Below are 19,699 nucleotides of genomic sequence, written 5' to 3'. Positions count from 1 at the left end.
TGGAATTCCTGTAAAGAGCAGAGCTATGGTTGTCAACACTAAAGCCGTTGGCCAGGATAATATATGACATGTTGCCTTAGGTTGAAAAGTTGAAGAAGTAAATTAACTCTGGCTTAAACACACTGTCAACAGAGCTTGGATATGACTTGAACCTTTCTTGGAACCAGGGTGTATTGTGTATGTGGTAAATAGTGTTTAGAAGTAGTTTAGTAGTTTCAAAAGAAGCATTGGCCCCTGGAAATGCTGCTACTCTCTTTTTGTTGTAAAAGAAAAAACTAAGGCAGATGGGAATGAGAGCAGTAAAAAGAAAGCAATTACAATGGGACCAGTAGTTACTGACAATCACTTACAGAGGCCTTGGCTCTGGCTCAGATCACTGCACACTACAGTTGGAAAGCAACAGAAAAGTAAAATTGGCACATCTAAATGAACTCTTAAGAACTACTAACAATAAGGAGAGAAGAAAGACAACAAAATCAGCAAAGAGAATAAATAACTATGAGATATTTAAAAATATTTTAAAAGAGCCACTTACCCACAGTTGCACGGGACCTGGCTGAATATTTTTTTATCTTGCCACTAAGGGTGGTGTTGTCCCTCAAGGCCATCTCACATTCTCTCTCAACCAGGGAGGACAGTTCTCGGGCCACAGTGCTGAGGTAAGCTGCATTGAGGAAACCAAGCATAGTGTGCGGTTCTGCAAGTCTTGAGAGAACTTGGAGCTCCTCTGTGAGGGCTTGGGTCAGAGCTGGGATCACAAAGCGGAAACCCAGAGCCAGTCTGTCAAAGCCAGTCTCACCACTTGGGCTGGAGCTCATAATCGAGTGCAGAATAACCTGCACAGATTGGCTTCTTATGGCCTGGATAGATAAAATCAAAATAATACATCCTTGTAAAATCACTGTTGGTATGCTACTGTATCATATTGGTGCTGCAAATTGAAAGTGTTGGTGTGGCATTTAAGACACATCATAATTCATGACTAAACTATGGCAGAGAGACACTCGCCAACATATGTTTTTAAACACAAACAGAAATTTATTTCATACAGAAAATAAAAAAGCATGATGTTTCACAAGATTTTTTTAATGATTGCATTTTCACCACTTCAACGCACCTGGTAATGTGTGAGCACCTCAGACTCGGGATAAAGAAAGAACAGCTGTTGCAGACAGTAGACCCGTTCAGGGATGGACAGAACGGAAATTTGGCTGACTCCAGGATGCTCTGGGCTGCGGGAAGACAGCCGGTCCAGCAGGTGGCGGCGCAGCTGGAGACGCACATCATCCCATGCCTCCTGGATCTTAAGGAAATAATAAAATGAAGGGTAAGTTCAAAAGTACACTGATGATCTTCTTTTCAATGCATTCAGCTGCTCAATAAAATAAGTTATCCCGATAACGGAATTGAATGTATTACCTCTAATGAAGCATCATCTCTGACTGTGTGTACCAAGTAGCTGGAGGAGGCAGTCAGTTGAGGATGAAGAGAGGAAGATGAGGGGGAAGAAGAAGGGGTACAAGGAAAGCAGACACCACACTGGGCAGACAGATTTAGCAGCAGCTGAAGCGTCACCTCCTCTTTCCCCTCTTCTTCAGATCTCAGGTACTGTTGCTGAATGGAACAGAGGAATGAAGATGTTTAATTCACTGGAGGAAGAAGAAAACTAGCTGAAGTTATGAGACAGTGTAGTACAATAGAGTATTTCACTAACCACATCACAACATTGCAGAATTGACCCAAAAGGCCAGAATATGAAGGGTCTTCGTACAAAAGTTATGAAAATATTTTGAAGCCAAATTCTTGTTACATATTATTATTATCATTATCGCCAGTTAGTAACAATGCGATATATTACCAAAGCTCTGAGGAAGTCCATGAGCTCCTGATGTCCTGTGGTAACAGGCCTGACATTGCTGTGCATTTTGAGGCTGAACCACTGCAGGCACTCTGAAGGGCTCGGCGGACGTTCCCCTGTTCGAGAGTCTCCCATTTTGGCCTGGATCTCCTTTAGCTGCTGTTCAATGCTGAGTGATAAGGAGATGTGATGTGTAAGTCTAAGAGCTGAGGTCTATGAAACAGTTTGCATGACCAAGCTCAGAGTAAAAGACAAAATAACTAAGCAAAATAAATATTGACTTAGAAAACAGAGTAGGGAAAACAGCCCATTTTCAATTTCAATTTCAACAGAAAGGAGTAAAATGCAGAATGCAGAAAGAGCTGGTCCATCTGATATTCTCCTACATGCCATGTTTACCAGCACACAGCCAACATGTTCCTGTTAATCTTAACTCCTCCCTTACCCAGTCACGACTGAACAAAGTGTTTGACTGTCAAGATCTGCTGGGCCAGTGAGGAGACTGACTGTTGAGAGATTAAGTGCACCCCCAGTCATTCGAATATACCCAGATGAAGACACTGCTACACACCGGAACAATACAGAAAACAAGTCACGATACAATCACACAAACACATTTACACCATATTGAAGATACACATGGACCTACACAACACATCACATTTAGCTTTCCCTCACTCCCATTCAGTGTCTGTACCGTGAGAAGACAGATACTGAAGCATCAACAGTAATGAACACAGACATCGATATATCAGTATGTGAGTGTGTGCTAAGCATCTGGTGTGAAGTGGCGTCGGCAGGCATCTGAGACACACGCTTCTTGCCATTTCACGTCTTACTCTTCCCCTTGACACACACATATACACACATGCGTGCACGCACACACACACACACAACACAAACACAGCGCTTTTGATTTTAACAGACTGCATCAGCTATTCCGTTTCCCCTTTAATATGACAGATTAGAAATGACATCTTTGGGCTCGACATGTTTAGTCATTTCCATGCAAATCAATGCATATATATTTATCCATGTAAGACAGTGTGCATGTCTGTGTGTGTGTGTGTGTGTATAGGGCTACATACCTGCATAATTAAACATGTTATGGTGTTGTGAACGCTGCTATTGTGTTCATGTGTGGCTTTGTGCATGGGTGCACAAAGTCACTTTTTTTGATGGCTTTTCAAACAATACAAAGCAATGTGATACATCACAACAAATATTCAACAGATAATGAAAATATTAATTAGCAGTTACATCTCTGTCCCTCAAACATGTGTGTGTGACTGTGTGTGAATGTGTGTATGTGTGTTTGTGAACATGGTACTAAGCCAAAGTGTCTTTTCCCCAATGCACATCCCTGCTCATCCCCTACCGCAGGTCTATAAACCACCTCCTGCCTGCTTCTGGGCCATGAACGCATCCAGATGTCTTACAATGGCAACACATTAAATAACCGTTCAAACTGACACACTTTCGTTTCAGTGGGGAAAAACGCAAGGGGATAAAATGTTATAGACTGTTACAAACCACTATCCCCTAGATTGAACACTGCCTAATGCTATCGTTCTCCCTCTTTAACTATGTTCGTCCCTCTCTCTTTTCTTCTTCTTCTTTAGGCCAAATGATGCATCTCACTTTATTCTCTTGACACTAACTTGCTGACTGACAGAAACCCAGATTATAAAATGGTTGTGTTGGAGTGATTTTCAGCAAGTCAATACCACCCTTCATTAAAGTAGGCCTTTATCAGGTTTTTAACCTTACAGTGTGTGTGAGTGTGTGTGTTTTTCAGTATTACTGTACATGTTCATGCTTTTCCTTGTATGAACATTGTGAAGGAAAGATTGCATTAATGTGTGACAGATTGTGTGAGCGCATCAACTCTTAAGTATGCTCGCACAAAGCTCACTAGTTGTAAAACACAGCTTCAGCAAGGGCCAAGCAAAACCAGCGTGCTTCAGGATTGCTGATGGCACTATGTGTAAAATTAATAGACACCACAACAAGACAAACAACACAAAGGACTTTTCAGATGGGGGTTTGTTTGTGTGACCTCTGACTTTGCTTTCCCTAAGGAGAATATAGCAATGACTTTTTGAGAAAAAGTACTTGAAGTACACTTAAAATAACAATATTTTCTCTTCCTTTTTTTTAAGGTCACGTAGGGTGGCCACAATATAAAAGGAAACATACATTTAATAATAAATGCAGGAATAATATACATTTTAAATGTAATTTTAGCATAGATTTCTGTCATATGCCATGCCTCACAATGAAACCTCACTGTAGATTAAATGGCAGCACAGAGCATTGTATGTGTGTTTATAGTACGTCATAAACATGAATGTTCATTCTGGGCTCTACCCCAGGACTTCACATAGACAGCAGGTTTCAAATGGCCTCCCATCTGTAGCTCACTTTTCACTGACTCTGAAGTTCATTAAAAACACAAACCGTAGGTAGACTAAACTCATTGAGGTGAGATTAAACTGCAGCTTCATAGGATATCCACCTTGTTAGCCCAGGACTCAGTGAGATGTTACTGCAGTCTCTGGGACTCAACTGTGCCATATGTGGACACAACAGAAATAGATGTTTGAGTTGAAACACATGTGTGGCCATGGACAAAGACAGGAAGGAGAATGGCTTTTAAGCTTCATACTCATTCCACTTCCAATCATCTCACTCTTGCCTTCACTCAACAAAACAATGTACTCTAATGGCTACAGCAACAGCACTTGCTTCAGATATATTTTCAAGCCTTGCCTTCACCATCCCCCCTATCAACACCCCCCTTCCTTTCATTCTTTCTCCTCAAAACTCTTACTTTCCTAATTTCCTTTTCTTTACTCTCGCCTTTCAATTACCCCTCCTTAGGGCCTTGTGCTGTAAGTTATAAAGTCAATGTGGATGGTCTGTGTCAAGAAGTCCATCCAGCTCTCTGCAATGTTGTGACCTTTTGCCCACTGGCGTGAAAGCTACTTGCAGCCTAATCAACTTGGCAGGATTAGCTCCGAACCTGATGACTTCTACTGCCAACAGCTCAGACGCCAGGGAAAGAGACAGAAAGAGAATGAGAGAAGAGGAAAGTAAAAATGGGTAGAAAACAGAGGAGTCACAGAAAATAAAACCATTCAAGTTTCTGAGTAAAGACGACAATGGACCAACCCGTAATGGCAAAAATAGTGGAGCAGAACTCAACAAAAGACCCAGAGAATGAGAGTAGAGGGAGAGGAAACTGGGAAGAAAAGATTCTTCAGACCTCTTGACAAACATGCCAATCATCTTACCCTGACACACACACATACTCACACTTGCACTGCTAAAGTGAAATCTAATTGTTTTTCAGACCGGTCTACCTCGACAGTCAACACCGCAACCGTGCACCCCCCAACCCTCACCACTGCTGAGAGAAAAGGAAGCAACCGGAGGTCTTTTATTAGATATGATGGCACATTTCACAGCTCCCTGACTTACAGAAACCCAATCCCGCGATTAGTCAGCGCTTTGACGTTATCTTAAGTTCCTTGTCAGAATTAATTTAGTGTGGGTGGGCTGCTGTGGGGCTGTCTGTCTGTCGCGCTCTGCTCCCCTCCGCTCGCCTACAGGAGGTGGGGGGTTGGAGGCAACGGGGGCAGGAAGATCCCTTTCAAATAAGCCCCAGATCCAGTCAGTGCCAAACCAGCCGCCTGAGAACTAAATATCTCCTCCATCAAAGGGCCCCATTCTGTGAGGGGAAAGGGAGTGAATGGGCTTGAATGAACAGGCTGAAAACAGATCCCATTCTGGCCCAGCCTGTCGGCCACTTAGTGCCCTCGGCCCTCAGCCCCCCAGCCACCCAGCTCAGCCAACGATACCGGAGAACCGATACAACTGATATACTAACTTAACACACGTGTCACGCACAGCTAAACACAAAATCAACTACATACTGCAAGTACTACAGATGAGTATTTTTGTTCACTGAAAGGGAACCTTGCACAATATTTTACTGTAGCTTACTTTCAACTCCAACTGCTTGCATATGCATGAAAAATCCTGACCACCAAATGTACTTACACACACAGAGAATCAAATTTAAAAGTATTGATATTGTACCCTGATCAAGATTGGCAGGCGACTAGTGAGAGCCATTTGCCTTGCCAGTGTGAAACTGGAGGCCTGACTGCTGCCTGCAGGCCTGTGCTGACACTTCATTAGAGGTCTTTTCCTGGTGGCACACTATTCCCTAGCAAGCCCTGCACCGCGCCACTGTCCCATCTGATGAAAACTAATGGATTACAGCATTTCAATTTGGGGGAGCCAGCTCCGTTGTCAGCCTATCTTAATCTCCTTCAATTAGGGAGTAGCTCTTAGGAAAATCTCTGACATCTGAGAACTGGGAGCAGGCCAGTCACTTTGACCCATAAACTGGTTGAAGTCCTTCACGGGTGTAAGCAGCTCTGTCTCCCCCATTTCTCGGTTTCCTTTTCCTCTCCTCCACTTCCGTAATTTGTCCCAGACACTGATAAGTCAATTAGGCAGCAGGTGAGTGAGCTGTGGATGTGTGTTTGGGTTTATATATCTGCAGCCCACCCTGGTCGAGGCAGAAAAGGGGCCTTGCAAGATTTTGCTCGCCTGGATGTGTGCTGACAGTAAAAGGGCTGTCCTGAAGTCTGGAAGGAAGTTAGCTGCAGCCTGACAGAGATACTGACCAGTGGTCCCCCACGGCGAGAGGAGGATTGCCTTATTTTTAGCCCCATTCTCCATTATCTGGACGCTTTGTTCTCATAATGGTTATCCCTCTCCCATCTGCAGGAACACAAAATAACCCTTTAATGCTTAGAAAGCAGAAAAATGGCCCGGCCTTCAGTAATAAGCCTTGAATTACCTACCCAAGGGTTTTCGTTTCAAGATGTGGAATCTTCAATTATTATGTTCCCATTTAGAAGGAGGAAGGAAAGAAAGAGAGAGAAGGGGAGGGAGACAGAGAGAGAGAGTGAGGAAGGGATGAGTCCCAGACACTAATGGTGCCAGAGTGAGGCTTTGTTCACTTGCTACATTTAGCCTGTCCTTCATCATCTGCCCTCAGCCTCACAACGCCACAAACGATAAAAGACCTGAAATATAGATTTCTCTTTTTCTCCCCCCCATGTCTCTCTCTTTATCAATCTATTTTGCTCTCCAACTATCCTGTGTGCCATCATTGACAGACATCTATATTTCAGTCTTGAACGACAGTGCACAGGAAAAAAAAAAATCAAATGTAGCTTGTTTAACTGTACTTTCTACTGTAACACATGATGGCAGGATTGTTCGAGTAACTAATAGAACTGAACCACCAACAATGACTCTCCTCTCATGTCATGATATCATATACCTGACCCTAAATGTTAAGAATATTGTAAGATAATTCTTAAAGTTTGATAAAAAGCCTCTTTTTGAATCTCAATGCCACCAGCTCAATCATGAGCACAGAGAGAAATAGAAAGAAACCACACACACTTTAATTTCAGTGAAAGTCCTCAGCAATGTTGAATAGATGAAATCCAACAGTCTACATTTACACGCACATGAAAAACCAGTGTTTTTAGAGGAATCCAGGCTGAGTCGAACAAGTTACCTACACTGCAAAAAAGTGGTTCATCTAACTCTTATAACTACATGCAGCTTTCTCCCTCTGCACTGCCATATGTTTGCACCAAGGCTTGTATATATTTAAGACACTATTTAATATGACACTGCCACATCAATTTTTGTTGTGCATAGTGCACAGTACAAGGACAGTCAATGTCAGCTCACTTTTTCCTACTGCGCAAATGTGTCTGGATTTTACTGTTCAGCTGTGGAAAATGATGTATTAACTTTAGTTTCAGAGTCAATTGTAATCAGACTGTGGCTTTAATTACTGCATTTTAGATTCAAGACTATGCAGCCACAGTGATGATCTTTCCTTTCAGTTTTCTGCACTGCTGCTACAGTAACACTTACAGTCTTAGGTCTGTCTTCGGTTGTACTGCATATCAACTACATACTCTGTTAGACATCTGTGTATAGGGCCAGAAAACTTTACAGACAACCTGCTGACTAGGTTTCTCTTGATCCTTTTAGTCCAACTACTTAGCTAAAACTGAGGATCACTGATATTTATCCATTTAGTCTAAATGAAATTATGTATTATTTTTATTATTATATTATTTATGTAGTTTCAGTATTTTTTATGTTTTTAAGCAGGCAGTGGACTTTTGTTTGAGCTCATGACAGGTAACAGATAAACGAAAGTGTGTTTACGTTACTATTCTCTCTTTAAATGAGTCTGCAGAATGTTCTCAAAAAACAAACTAACTAATACAAAGATTTTTATAAATCAAACACACAGATGTGTGATTCAGGAGATTTACATGATCAGACGTTGTGGAGTTACAAGGAAAAAGATGGAGAGGCAGAGATAAATAGAAGGTAAATCAGTCCAACATAAAGATGGATGCAGTCTTTCAACTTTCTCATGATTTCATATTTCTACCTTGCGAACACTGCCATATGCCACAAGTGTAAACAATATTACTGGTGTGTTTTTTTTTTTCTAGGTCTGTCAGTCATGCAGGCAGCTCCCTCTCTTTAAAATGATTCCTGCTGGTGTCTGCAAACCTCTCTCAGTGGTAGTCAGCAAAAAAAAAAAAAAAAAAACATCAGAGCTTGTTTTCCCACCTTCAGAGTGAGACATTTTTTAATCTTAATCTTCCCACAGTTCAGAATTTACACATATTTGAAAATTGTCTGAGAATTAATACAACCCATCAAAGTAGACATGAAGCTTTAATTATGTTTTGTCAAAGTTACTGTTTAACATTTATGTCACTGTGCCAGTGTTGTGTTCTCACTCTGAATTGTGCATTATATTGCACTCTGCTTCCTGTCATTCACCTGACATCCACAGAGAGAATTGGACGCCTCCTCCAGAAAATAATCCCTCAAAAACAATCTGCCTTAAAAACTTCACTGTTATAGTCATGTCTTCTTATTTGGGGTTTCTTTGTGAGCAGGGGCAGTACTTACTTTCAGTCTGGCTTTGACATCCTGAATTCTAAAACTGATGAAAAGCCAAAGTAAAAGCCATTGGAGGATGTGAAACTCTAAGAAAAGGGGTAAAACACGAAATGACAGAACTATTCTAATTTTAGGTCAGAAAGATCAGGGTGGCATATCAAGTCAATGCTTTTACTGCTCTGGCTGACCTGCTGGCATTGAGATTGAGTTTCTCCTCTGTATCTTTCAGAAACTGTTCAAAGTCCAGCTCACTGGAAACCCCTGGAACCAGCAGCTCCACAAAGGCATGGTCATCAGGAAAATCCCCCGGCCACTCCATACTGCTCTGCAGGAAAAGGAACGAGAGAGAGAGTGAGAGGGAGAGAGAGAGAGAGAAAGAGAGAGAGAGAGAGAGAGAGAGAGAGAGAGAGAGAGAGAGAGAGAGAGGCCTTATAGCACTGAAAACAATATACATGGTGTGTATAATACAAAATAATGCAAAAGACAGCACAGTGTCAGGATTAAATCAACAGTGTAGACTACCAGTGTGTGATCTGGTGTGTGGTGTTGTCATAGACATCTGTCTAACCACAAACATTTACAGACAAACACACACACACACACACACACACTGTACACATCCACATCACATGTCTATAATAATTTGAAACTTTCTCAAACAGTCTTATTATGAGGCACAAATCAATTGCATCTGAGAGGCCTGAAATAATAGGAAGCTTATCATCAACAGAAGTGATTTCTTCCAGTTCTCTTCCTCTTTCCTCAGAAAATCATTTGCTATAGGAGGTGACCCCGATCAAGATTCATCGCCTCAGACTCTAACCATTTCCACCTACTGACACAAGAGTGAGTTAACACAGGGGGGAAAAAAAATAGACCAAATAAATAAACAATGAGGTGAGATGATCTTCAGTCAAGGCTTTAAATAAACAACTCATCTCCCTACGTCTCTCAGAACTGAGGGCCACCCCCCTACCCTGTGGTGCTTAACACTCATGCTAACAGCCAATCCCACGCTGGTGCTGCGTTGCTGGGTCTCATATCAACATTGTCATCAACACGAGTCAAGTGGAAGGTAATGGAGAGTGTCTGTGTCAATTTGGCTTTCTCACACTCCGCCTCTCGCCCCTTCCTCGTCATCTGCTCTGATTTTAATAATCCCTGTCAAACTCCAAACAGCTCCCTGTACTCCGCTCCTCGTCTACGCTGCTGCATAGAGTCTATGCCACTCTCCCTGACAGGGCAGACAGGAAGCTCAACATTCATTTAGTCTGCACAAAGGAAGGCCTGTCCAGCTGGACAAATATTATTTTCCTCTGCTGACAGCCTCACCAGTTAAGCTTGTCCTTTATTATTTCTCCCTCTCTTCTTCTCTCTTACTGTTTCCCCTCATCATCATGCTCCCTCTGTGCCTGAGAAGAGGTCTATGCACAGCCATTGCTGAAAGGGAAGAAGATTTTCAATCCATGGATTAGCAACTTAACATTGTAATTATATGAGCTGTGTGTGTGCGTGTGTGTGCGTGTGTGTGTGCACACGTAAATTTTGAATAGTGTCTACAGCCCCACACTTCTCTTTATGTGTATGAAAGGCAGATGGACAGAAGGTCTGAATATGTACACTGAATGTCTGCTGGGCGTCTACCTCTTGGTGTGCCAACATATCATCTGTTATCTTAAGCAAGGGTGTGTACATGCAAGTGTGTCTGTGTCAAGATTCTCCAGGCAGCACACAGGGCCTCATTAGTACTATACTTTAAATCATCCGGTCTCTATTGTCTTGTCATTAGCTCTTTACAAAGCAGATGTTGGAGGAGCCCCTGTGTGTTTCACAGTGTTGCAACAGGGACAACTGGGCCAGGCGCTGCCTGCCTCAGACATCGACTCCACAGCTATTAGATCACAGGAAGAAACACAGTCACACACATACACACATGCATGTACGCACGCACACACACACACACACACACACTGACGCACATCACTATCCTGTCTCTGTTGCTGCTGTCTACCCCAGCTAGGCGAACACACAGGCCCATTTACAGTAATGAGTTTGTCCTGAAATATTTAGCAGCCCGTCCCCCAGGCCGCCGCTTTAAAGCCACTTAGAGCATGTCAAGTTAAAGTCAACATTATTTCAAAGGGGGTACCTAACAGTCTACTGTAAAGGAAACATTATAAATTAAATAGGTGCATATTCTAAAATCACAATACTGCTGAGAACTATCTCATGCATACCCAGGGGGGAACATGGCTTCACTGTTACTGTACAGCCATGTGGCCCTGTTACACTGCACTGCGTTTGACTGATTTTCTTCTTTACAGTAACTCCTTTCTGCTTAGTGATGGGCTTTAGTCTCATCAGATTTGATATAGTGATATTTCTACTAAATGTAGGAGGCACTTATGTTATAAAAAGTTGTGGGTCATTTTTTTTCTTTACTACAGGGAAATATATGGACATAATATCTTCTTGAAATATGTTCTGTAAGATTGTTTGAAAACTGCAGAGCAACAACTAACAAATGCCTGTGTGATTAGCTTACACTGAGAGGAATGAATAATTCATGACTTAATCCTGATATTACTTGTTGTTGCCGTTTTGTGGAATAATCATCATCATTCAACAGTATTAAAGTACCCTGAGCAATGAGTCAATTACAGACACTGAAAAACAAGACAATATTGTCACACTGGAGCAGATCATATTGTGTAGCTTACTGCATTCCAACAGTCAGGATTTCAGTAAACTTGAGTACTGACATAGACAACAATTACATAAACAGAAAGGTTGCATGGTTTTATTTGACAACTACAAGAAAAATGTGGAAAGTACAAAGTAAATATATCAGCATAGTGCTCAATAGGGCTGTAAGTAACAGTGATTTAAATTATTAATAAATGTATTCTAACTGATCAGTCTTTTAGTCTGCAAAATGTCACAATAATGAAAAATACCTGTGATCCCAATTTAGCAGACCCTTGAGTAAAAGCGTCTGACCTCCACCCAACAGTTTAAAACCCAAAGGTTTTCAGTTTAAAAGAGAGGGACGATGGTGCATTAATCTCATTTGATTCTTATTCTGTAAAACTTGAATTTGATAATAGTCTTTTCTAGTATTTTCAGTTATTAACCACAACTACATGTTGAAACAGTACCACATCACTGGGAGAGCTGTTGATTTGTTCTTGCATGGTGGTGTTTTGCCATGTGACCTGACTTCTGTCCAACCAGCAAACCAAAATGTATTCAACTGACAGTAATATAAACCAAAGATTGTTGTTGATCAGTAATTGTAAAAAAATCATTTCAGAGGGCTTGATAATATTGCTAATTTGATACTTTTTTAATATCATAGTCTTTCTCAGAGAGAGAGAGAGAGAGAGAGAGAGAGAGAGAGAGAGAGAGAGAGAGAGAGAGAGAGCTTTGAATGCAGAGTAATTACCTGTTTGTGAAGTTTCTGACCAGATAAAGATGCTTTACATCATAGGAATAGATGATCTCTGCATGGCAAAGAACTGACACTATATTTGCTGATTTTGACAGGTCACACATCTTTTTACAAAATGTTCACAGGGGACCCGTGAAACATGAACATTTGCACTGATTCAGCGTTACTGTGACCAACAACACATGAAGCATTTGTGTATCTTACCTTTTACAAGCTCCTTTATATTCGTCTCTCGATTAAAAATTAATCCATTTTAGGTAGGGGAAATGTGACCAGCGTCATTTGCAGTTACTTACTGCTGACATTTGTCTACGACAACAACTGGTATCTGTAACCAAGCTGTAAACCAAGACAGTTCAGCCACAAAAGTGCTACTACGTAATAAAATTAAATGACTGTGATTGAAAGCTTAACTGTCACTGTCCCTGAACGTCAGCCGATCACTGCACGCTTTCTGTAAACAGACGAACGGTTTCATAAGCAGAGTCTCGGTCACAATCAAACCAATGTAATCGATCGATGTGATATTTCCGTTAATCAATCAGTGCAGTATGATAACCAGTTACTTTTGGTTGTTTCCGGGGGCTGAAAGCGTCCGTGACAACAACCCGGAAGTAGCTCAATGAAAACTTCCGCTCCACGGAACAGACCAACTGACAAACAAAACAGGGAGAGTTCACTCCAGAGTGAATGAATAATATATGAATTTAATGAATAGTACATCTTTTTTCATATAAAGCATGGTCTTAACAAATGTTTACACGTTTTTAGTAGAATACATTGTCGTTTAAACCCCGGTAGTGCGTACAAAATATATTAATATATGAAAAATCTCAACCTCTCTTAAATAGTTAGCTGTGCCGTGGAGTTGTCAACACATGACAATTGGGCGGTGAAGAAGCATATGGATCTAAGACTTATCCACCGTTTAATGAAACTAATCAGTAAAGTCGCCATGTGTGTCTGTCCGCGAAGCTGAACACATTTTTTTGAAAGAGGCAACCAAACACTGGCACTAAACACTGCTACTGTCACTGGATGTCGGTGTCAGTGTCAGAGTTTTGGCGCGCCTGTATGTAACCGGGAGGACGCAGAGTCAGCATCGGTGGCATACTCATAATAGAGGTACCTGATCAGTCAGCTGTGTTTTAATACAAGTGGATATCAGTGATGAATGAACAGGACGCAGATACTTGGTCATTTCCTCAACTCAGAGACTGTAAATGTGTGAGCTTGTTGAGTGCTGTTCATGTGGCAGAAAGTTTTAGCAGATCCAGATTGTTTTGTTTTTTGTGCAGGTTGTAAGTCTCAAACTGAACTAGTTTAGTCAAATGAAATCCTCACACATAAGTGTAAGTTTAATGTCATGTGTGAGTGTCATGAACTTCAGACAACCCAAATCTCTCTTCCTGTTTTTCTATCCAAGCCATGTAGTCAAACACGATTTGCAACATTAGTTGTGTGAAAGAAATGAGGTCACTTAACATATAATTAAGTTTCTTGTACACTGTGTGTCTCTTCTACAGGATGGAGAGCTGCACACATGTATTCCAGATCTCTGGGATCAAGATCCTTGATAAGAAGAGAGTTTTGGTCCAGGGAATCCAGCAGCTGGGTGGGAAATACATAGGTGGCTCAGTGAGTAGAGATCCTACCAAAACACTGTAGAGAGAAATGACGGATCCGTTTCAACCTAAGATATTTTGCCGAATAGAACTGAAATTTACGATTAATTTAATAATTCAGTCTATGAGATGCCCACCACACCTTAACCAGAGATGCCACAGTGATGTCTTAACATTGGTTACCAGTCTCACCAGCAACCTGAAAACCCAAATAAAGAAAATCAAGCAAATCTTTCGAATAACCAGCAAATTTTAGCACTTTTACTTGATGAATGTCCCACTGTCTATTAAAACTGAATCCTGTCAATGTTCTGTTGATCAAGTAATAATTGAATTATCATCATTATTATTGTTTTTAATGATGGTTCTGTGTGATTTAAATATACCAATATACCAATGAATTGCTGGTAGCATCTTTTCTGCTATGGTTTTACATATAGTTAATTTAGTTTTGGATAGATGATGTAAATAGCTCGCTTAAATTCCTAAATTGTGCAATGATTCCTGCAGGTAGGGTTGGTCGGTGAATCTGAATCATTATTTATCAACTTGTATCGTAATGATCACATTATGTAATTTTAAAAAATTCTGTTATATAACTTAATTATTCCAAACAAATTCTAATTAAAAACTAATTAAAAATGTGAAGAGTTTTGATTGAATTAATTGCACTGAACATGAGTTTGAAAACCCAGTTCTGGTTGTCTGATCTTTGTAATTGTGTGTTACATGTTTATAAATTGATGTGGTGATTATCTTCCAGGTCTATCAGCATGCCAGCACTCATCTCATAATCCCTAAGGTTTCGTCCAGTGAAAAGTTTTTGGCAGCCTGTGCTGCAGGTCAGTAAGGATAATTATTAAAATGATAATAATGATGAATGTTTAAAAATAATTTATATATGATTGCCCTGATTCTTTCAAGACTGCCCGACAACTGAGCTACCTCCAACACTTAACATACAACACTGCTGTTCTCACTTTCATTTGACTGAACCAGGAAAATGGGTTGTGACTCCAGACTATGTGCTGGACAGCGTTAAGAATGGCTCCTGGCTCGCAGAGGGACCCTATGAGGTGGCCATTTCCACAGGTGCCACGTCTGCTTTCCACCTTACCAGGCAGTGGAGGGAGAAGGTAGTCAGTGGGAGACTAACAGGGGCTTTCCAAGGCTGGAGGGTCCTCCTCATGGTCCAAGAGCCCACCCGCAGAGCCATGTTCATACGGTGAGGAGTCACAAAAAATACTATCACAAATCAAAACAATCCATCTATGCATGAATAAAAGCTGCAAAGTATAATGATAAATAAATTATTCTTTAATTTTTCACAGGCTGCTAAAAGCAGGCAGGGCCAAAGTGTACCACAACCCTCCTCCCCCTCATGCCTCCATCACTCATGTAATGGCTAAAACGGTTACAGAAAACTCAAAATCCTACAGTGCTCCTTGCTACTCTGTGAACCACATTGTCCAGCACCTTTTTGGGGTAAGTCGGACTAATTTATATACAAGATATGGCCGCTCAAACCTATTCCTTTAACAGTTCATATTAAAGCTTTTTTTGTAAGAATGGGTGTAAGAATATTGGCTTGAAAATGTTGTTTAAAAGTCTAAAACTGCCTCCCCTTTTCCTTTGGCAGAGCAATTGGGTTGATATGAATTTGGCTGTAACGGATGAAAATCCAGCAGTGACAAAGAAGGCCAGCTTTGTTGATGTTGACTTCTCTAATCTGGAGACAGAGCTCAGGGACTATGTCATCAAACAGGAGGTTTGTTTGTGTGTGGAAGCATGTTGCAGAGAAGCTTTGAAGCATAGTTTCTAGTAATCATTTAATACACTGTTGGTTGGTCAACATTCTGCTCACTTGAATGACCTGTTTTGGCAGCTTTGTACGTTTGACATTATTAATAAGAACTTTTCCCGTAGGGCCGGCAGAGACTGTGCTTCCTTGAATTTCTGGGTTACCATGACCCTTACCGTCCACAGTCACAGGTAGACATGCATACATACCCCTCAGCCCCCCCCCCCCCCCCACCCCTCACCCCTTACCCCTTATCACTACCATACATCTCTAAAATAACTACGTGTTTCATCAAGAAGATCAGGTCATTCAATTTCCTTTATGTCATACATTTCAATGGAAAGCAACATCTAGAGCAAGGGCGCATCATACTGAGGTCACCGATTTAACCACTACTGTCAGCTGATCTGAAAGTTTTGATTGGCAGGCCTATTAACAATACTCTCCACCATCCTGTCCATACCTTACCCAAGTGGATCTCCATCAGATTGCTATTATAAGTGCTCATGTATTTCCATTCTGTACTCTCTGAGTCCAGATGCTATTTGCCAATAAGTGACAGTCAGAACTGACCCCCAGGAACTTTTGATGCCCATTCACTTCCTATTTCCATTACCCTTCTGCCCTCACATTTTATCTCCTCTCTCTGCCTCCTGTCTCTTTGAGTGCCTTGTCTTCTCCTCCTTTCCATATACCTCTTACATTTCATCATTGTTCTTTTATTCCTCCAGGCAACAGAAACAGACTTCAGCAATGTTGGTTGTATGATAGAGTGCGGTCTCTTCGCTGAAGCCTTGGACTCAATCAAAAGTGCTGTGTTCCCAGGTCTGCTGCCACCAGTGACGTACCTGATCTCCCTCATAGAATACGCACAGCAGGTAGGACCAGAACTACCAGACTGCAGAAATCCCCACCTGCTGCTGCTGCATGAGCCCCTGGGGCTGTATGAAAGTATAACCTGCTCCATGACATCTTTGAATTTCTATAGCTGCTGGTTCTATAGCTGCTATAGCTCGTGAATTTTGGGATCAGTGTCAATGAATTAAAATGTAATTTAGGCCTGCAATTAACAATTATTTTGATTATCAATAACAATAACTTTTTTTGATTAATCAGTTAACCATTGCAGGTCTATTGTGTTTGACATTATTTCTTGATATACAAATATCAAACCACTCAAGCTTCAGTTGTTGTGTGTTCATTATGTCACAGGGTAACGCCACGTCTGTCTTCCTAAGAAATTTCCAGCAGGTCATGAGTAACCTGCTCATTACAAACCCTCCCTGGCTGGCTCCCAGCCCAGTGAAAAAATATTTCACCCAGGTGCTGCAGTGTCCTCGGTGTAAGGCGGGTCTTTGGCCTTTTCTAGAGACAGCCATCAGGTAATCCTGATGCCACATAAGATTTCTTCTTAAATTATTCTCACAAATGATTCTACACTTAATTGTTTAAATGGTTAGTTACAAGATATGCTTAAACCCTCTCTTCCATCAAAGGTCATTTTCTCATATATTTACAGCTTCTCTATATGTGTGTATTTCTTCAGTTACTGCCTGTCCAGTGAGGTCACCTGTCACCCACTCCCTGGACCTGCACTGCCAACACTGATACATTTCCATAGTGACATCATGGCTTTCTTCCTCAGGCTCTTCCAGGGGGAGCTCCACTCTCTCACCACTGGGTACCACCTTACACATACACAGAGGGAGATCGGGTGGCGCCTATTTGTTTTTTATTTAATGCTTTTAATATTTCTTGCATGAGCATGGTTCAAATATTAATGCATACTACTTAACAAGTAGCTGTATGTAATGTTGACTGCACATTTAATTCAATGTTCATGCCATTGTTCTTACAGGACATCATTTTATTAGTCTTTCCTTCCGTCATTCACCCTTGCCTTTCTCTGGCTCAGGGATTTTATGCTGCCTCAGAGAACAGGAGTCTCTCAGACATCAGCGTCAGGATCTTTACTATATGGAACCTTCTGGACTGTGTGGGAGCGCTCCACTCTGCTGTCTCGAGCTGTGAAACAACTAACCCAGCTCCTGGTGCAGGCCGCCGCTGAGGTAAAGACTGTGGAATTTTTATATTGATATTCTAATTGGATGGTGTGTTCACTAATATTTAGGCATTAGACAACTAACAAAAGTTCTGTGTTAGCCAGATGGGTCAATTTCTTAAATCTGACATGCTCAACAAGCTTCAGCTTCTTCTTCTTCTTCTTCTACAGCATTATTCCTAGATTTTGCTTATGTTTGAAGTCGTACCTGAAGACTATATTGTTTATCTTCACTGAAGGACTATGCTGACAGGAATGAGAAGCAGAGCCTGCATTTGGCGGACACCCTGCTGGACATCCTGTCTGTGCTGGTGGAGTTCTGGTGTCAGCAGCACTTCAAACTCAATCAGAACCTGGTGGAAAAGGGCCTGAAAGACCTAGCAGAGCACTTTGCTGTCATGAGCCAGGGTATGAAATAAAAACTGAAAAAACTGCAGAATAAGAAGAATATCTAGAAGAGTCTAGTCTGATCAGTTTTCACTTCCCCAGAAAGTTCTGGGGAAGTGTGTAAATGTTGGCCTTCAGTTTGTAGCAGCGCCTTTTTAAATTTCATTTTGTGTGCTGTGTGTGTTAAACACAAGACGACTAATACAGTAGAAGTGGAATTGATACTTTTTAGCTACTACTGCTTTTAGAAAAAAAGTGAAAATGGATAGCTGAAAAATTGCCATCATAATTTCTGAATTTATAATTATCCAACACTTAAAGGAAATGTTTTTTGTCTTTCTGATCCTCTGATCTGTCCTGCAGATGTGTCTCCAGTTGTTCTGGCTGAGCTGGTGATCAGGGTTTCCTCTACCAGACTTAAATTGGTGATGGCTGATGCCATATTCAGGAATCTCTGTTGCAGAAACGGATTCACTGTGGGAGATGAACCCCTCTCTCTCAAGAAAATGGTGTGTGTGTGTGTGTGTGTTGTTCTTCATTTGATTTCCCATTACTTTCAGACTACTTCCATTAGTCCTGCATTGCATGGGTGTTTCATAATTTGAGACATGCACATCTTCAGTGTTCAGATGTAAAATTCTGATAAAACTACACACAAATGTTTGTAAAAATGCAACAATTAAAATAATAAACTAATATATAATAATAAACTAGCTACATTACTAATTTAAAATTCTTCTAATAAATACACTAGTTTTAATCATTTAGTTTTCCTTTTCCACTGTGTTTTTGAGCTGTGGTAAAGAGGCATAAAACACAGATGTTCTGCATTAGTTACCTTGTGAGTGTGAAAACTGGTATAGATTATATTACAGTTTGCTGCTACAGAGACAAAGATTCCTGATGTGGTCGAAACATTATATTGTATTGCTGTAGAACATCTGGCTTTGTCACTCACCGTTTGTCTTTGTGCCTCCTCAGTCCCCTAAAGACACAAACATTAACTTGAAGTGTAAAGGCACTGTCTAACTTCTAACTGTCGAACATGTGTGTATGTGTGACTTCTGTCAGGTGCTGTCTTACCTGCCTGCTCTGGGAAGTTTAGCTCAGAGTCCCAGCGGTGCTGGTCTTAGGACTGGACCCTCCTCCCACAGCTGCACCAGCCAGGAGACCGGCTGCAGGTCAGTTACACACAGCTGTCTGTCTGTGCCACTGTCATTCTCCCTGGTACATTTTCACAAGTGCCTGAAGCAGAACATGTGAGGGGAATAGATGCAGAGGAGGGGGCTGCACAAAGGCAAATAAGTTTTAATTCTAAATACATTGTAAACCAATGCGAACATATTTTTTCCTCTTCAAGTTTTTTCTCATTTCAGTTTATTCCTCTGCATTTTAAACATAAGTAAGTTTAATTATGTTTAAAGATTAGCCTGGAAATATCAAATGGTAGTGTGCACAGGCTATTCCAAGTCCTTTGCTCTTC

At 41.1% G+C, this 19,699-nt stretch overlaps 2 protein-coding genes across 9 annotated transcripts in view; one reads left to right on the top strand and one right to left on the bottom strand.

The window, feature by feature from the left end:
- The window catches only part of kiaa0825 (KIAA0825 ortholog), a 112,231-nt gene extending 99,293 nt beyond the window's left edge, over positions 1–12,938 (bottom strand). For 3 of the 8 annotated variants that reach the window (XM_071482642.1, XM_071482648.1, XM_071482649.1), the window contains exons 1-6: positions 12,546–12,938; positions 9,079–9,215; positions 1,859–2,027; positions 1,420–1,614; positions 1,118–1,303; positions 536–860 (exon numbers count right to left, since the gene is read on the bottom strand). In XM_071482642.1, the coding sequence (XP_071338743.1) occupies positions 536–860; positions 1,118–1,303; positions 1,420–1,614; positions 1,859–2,027; positions 9,079–9,209 (1,006 nt within the window). In that variant the 5' untranslated portion in view covers positions 9,210–9,215; positions 12,546–12,938. Of the gene's footprint in view, positions 1–535; positions 861–1,117; positions 1,304–1,419; positions 1,615–1,858; positions 2,028–9,078; positions 9,216–10,222; positions 10,331–12,335; positions 12,394–12,545 lie in introns of all 8 variants that reach the window. The other 5 variants (XM_071482644.1, XM_071482647.1, XM_071482643.1 and 2 more) reach the window with 5 other exon arrangements.
- A 258-nt stretch (positions 12,939–13,196) lies between these two features.
- The window catches only part of slf1 (SMC5-SMC6 complex localization factor 1), a 29,015-nt gene continuing 22,512 nt past the window's right edge, over positions 13,197–19,699 (top strand). Inside the window, exons 1-14 of the mRNA XM_071482631.1 lie at positions 13,197–13,466; positions 13,868–13,979; positions 14,730–14,808; positions 14,966–15,191; positions 15,298–15,451; positions 15,606–15,734; positions 15,893–15,958; positions 16,499–16,645; positions 16,980–17,149; positions 17,314–17,448; positions 17,683–17,836; positions 18,069–18,237; positions 18,580–18,725; positions 19,288–19,397. Coding sequence (XP_071338732.1) covers positions 13,869–13,979; positions 14,730–14,808; positions 14,966–15,191; positions 15,298–15,451; positions 15,606–15,734; positions 15,893–15,958; positions 16,499–16,645; positions 16,980–17,149; positions 17,314–17,448; positions 17,683–17,836; positions 18,069–18,237; positions 18,580–18,725; positions 19,288–19,397 — 1,796 coding nt within the window. The 5' untranslated portion in view covers positions 13,197–13,466; position 13,868. The remainder of the gene's footprint in view (positions 13,467–13,867; positions 13,980–14,729; positions 14,809–14,965; positions 15,192–15,297; positions 15,452–15,605; positions 15,735–15,892; positions 15,959–16,498; positions 16,646–16,979; positions 17,150–17,313; positions 17,449–17,682; positions 17,837–18,068; positions 18,238–18,579; positions 18,726–19,287; positions 19,398–19,699) is intronic.

This window comes from Trachinotus anak, unplaced genomic scaffold (genome assembly GCF_046630095.1).
Source record: "Trachinotus anak isolate AG129_WGS33_773 ecotype Australia unplaced genomic scaffold, CSIRO_AGI_Tana_v1 ptg000008l, whole genome shotgun sequence".
Lineage (NCBI taxonomy): Eukaryota > Metazoa > Chordata > Actinopteri > Carangiformes > Carangidae > Trachinotus > Trachinotus anak.
The sequence above is the reverse complement of the archived record's forward strand: the minus strand, read 5'-3'. Positions and strand labels throughout refer to the sequence as shown.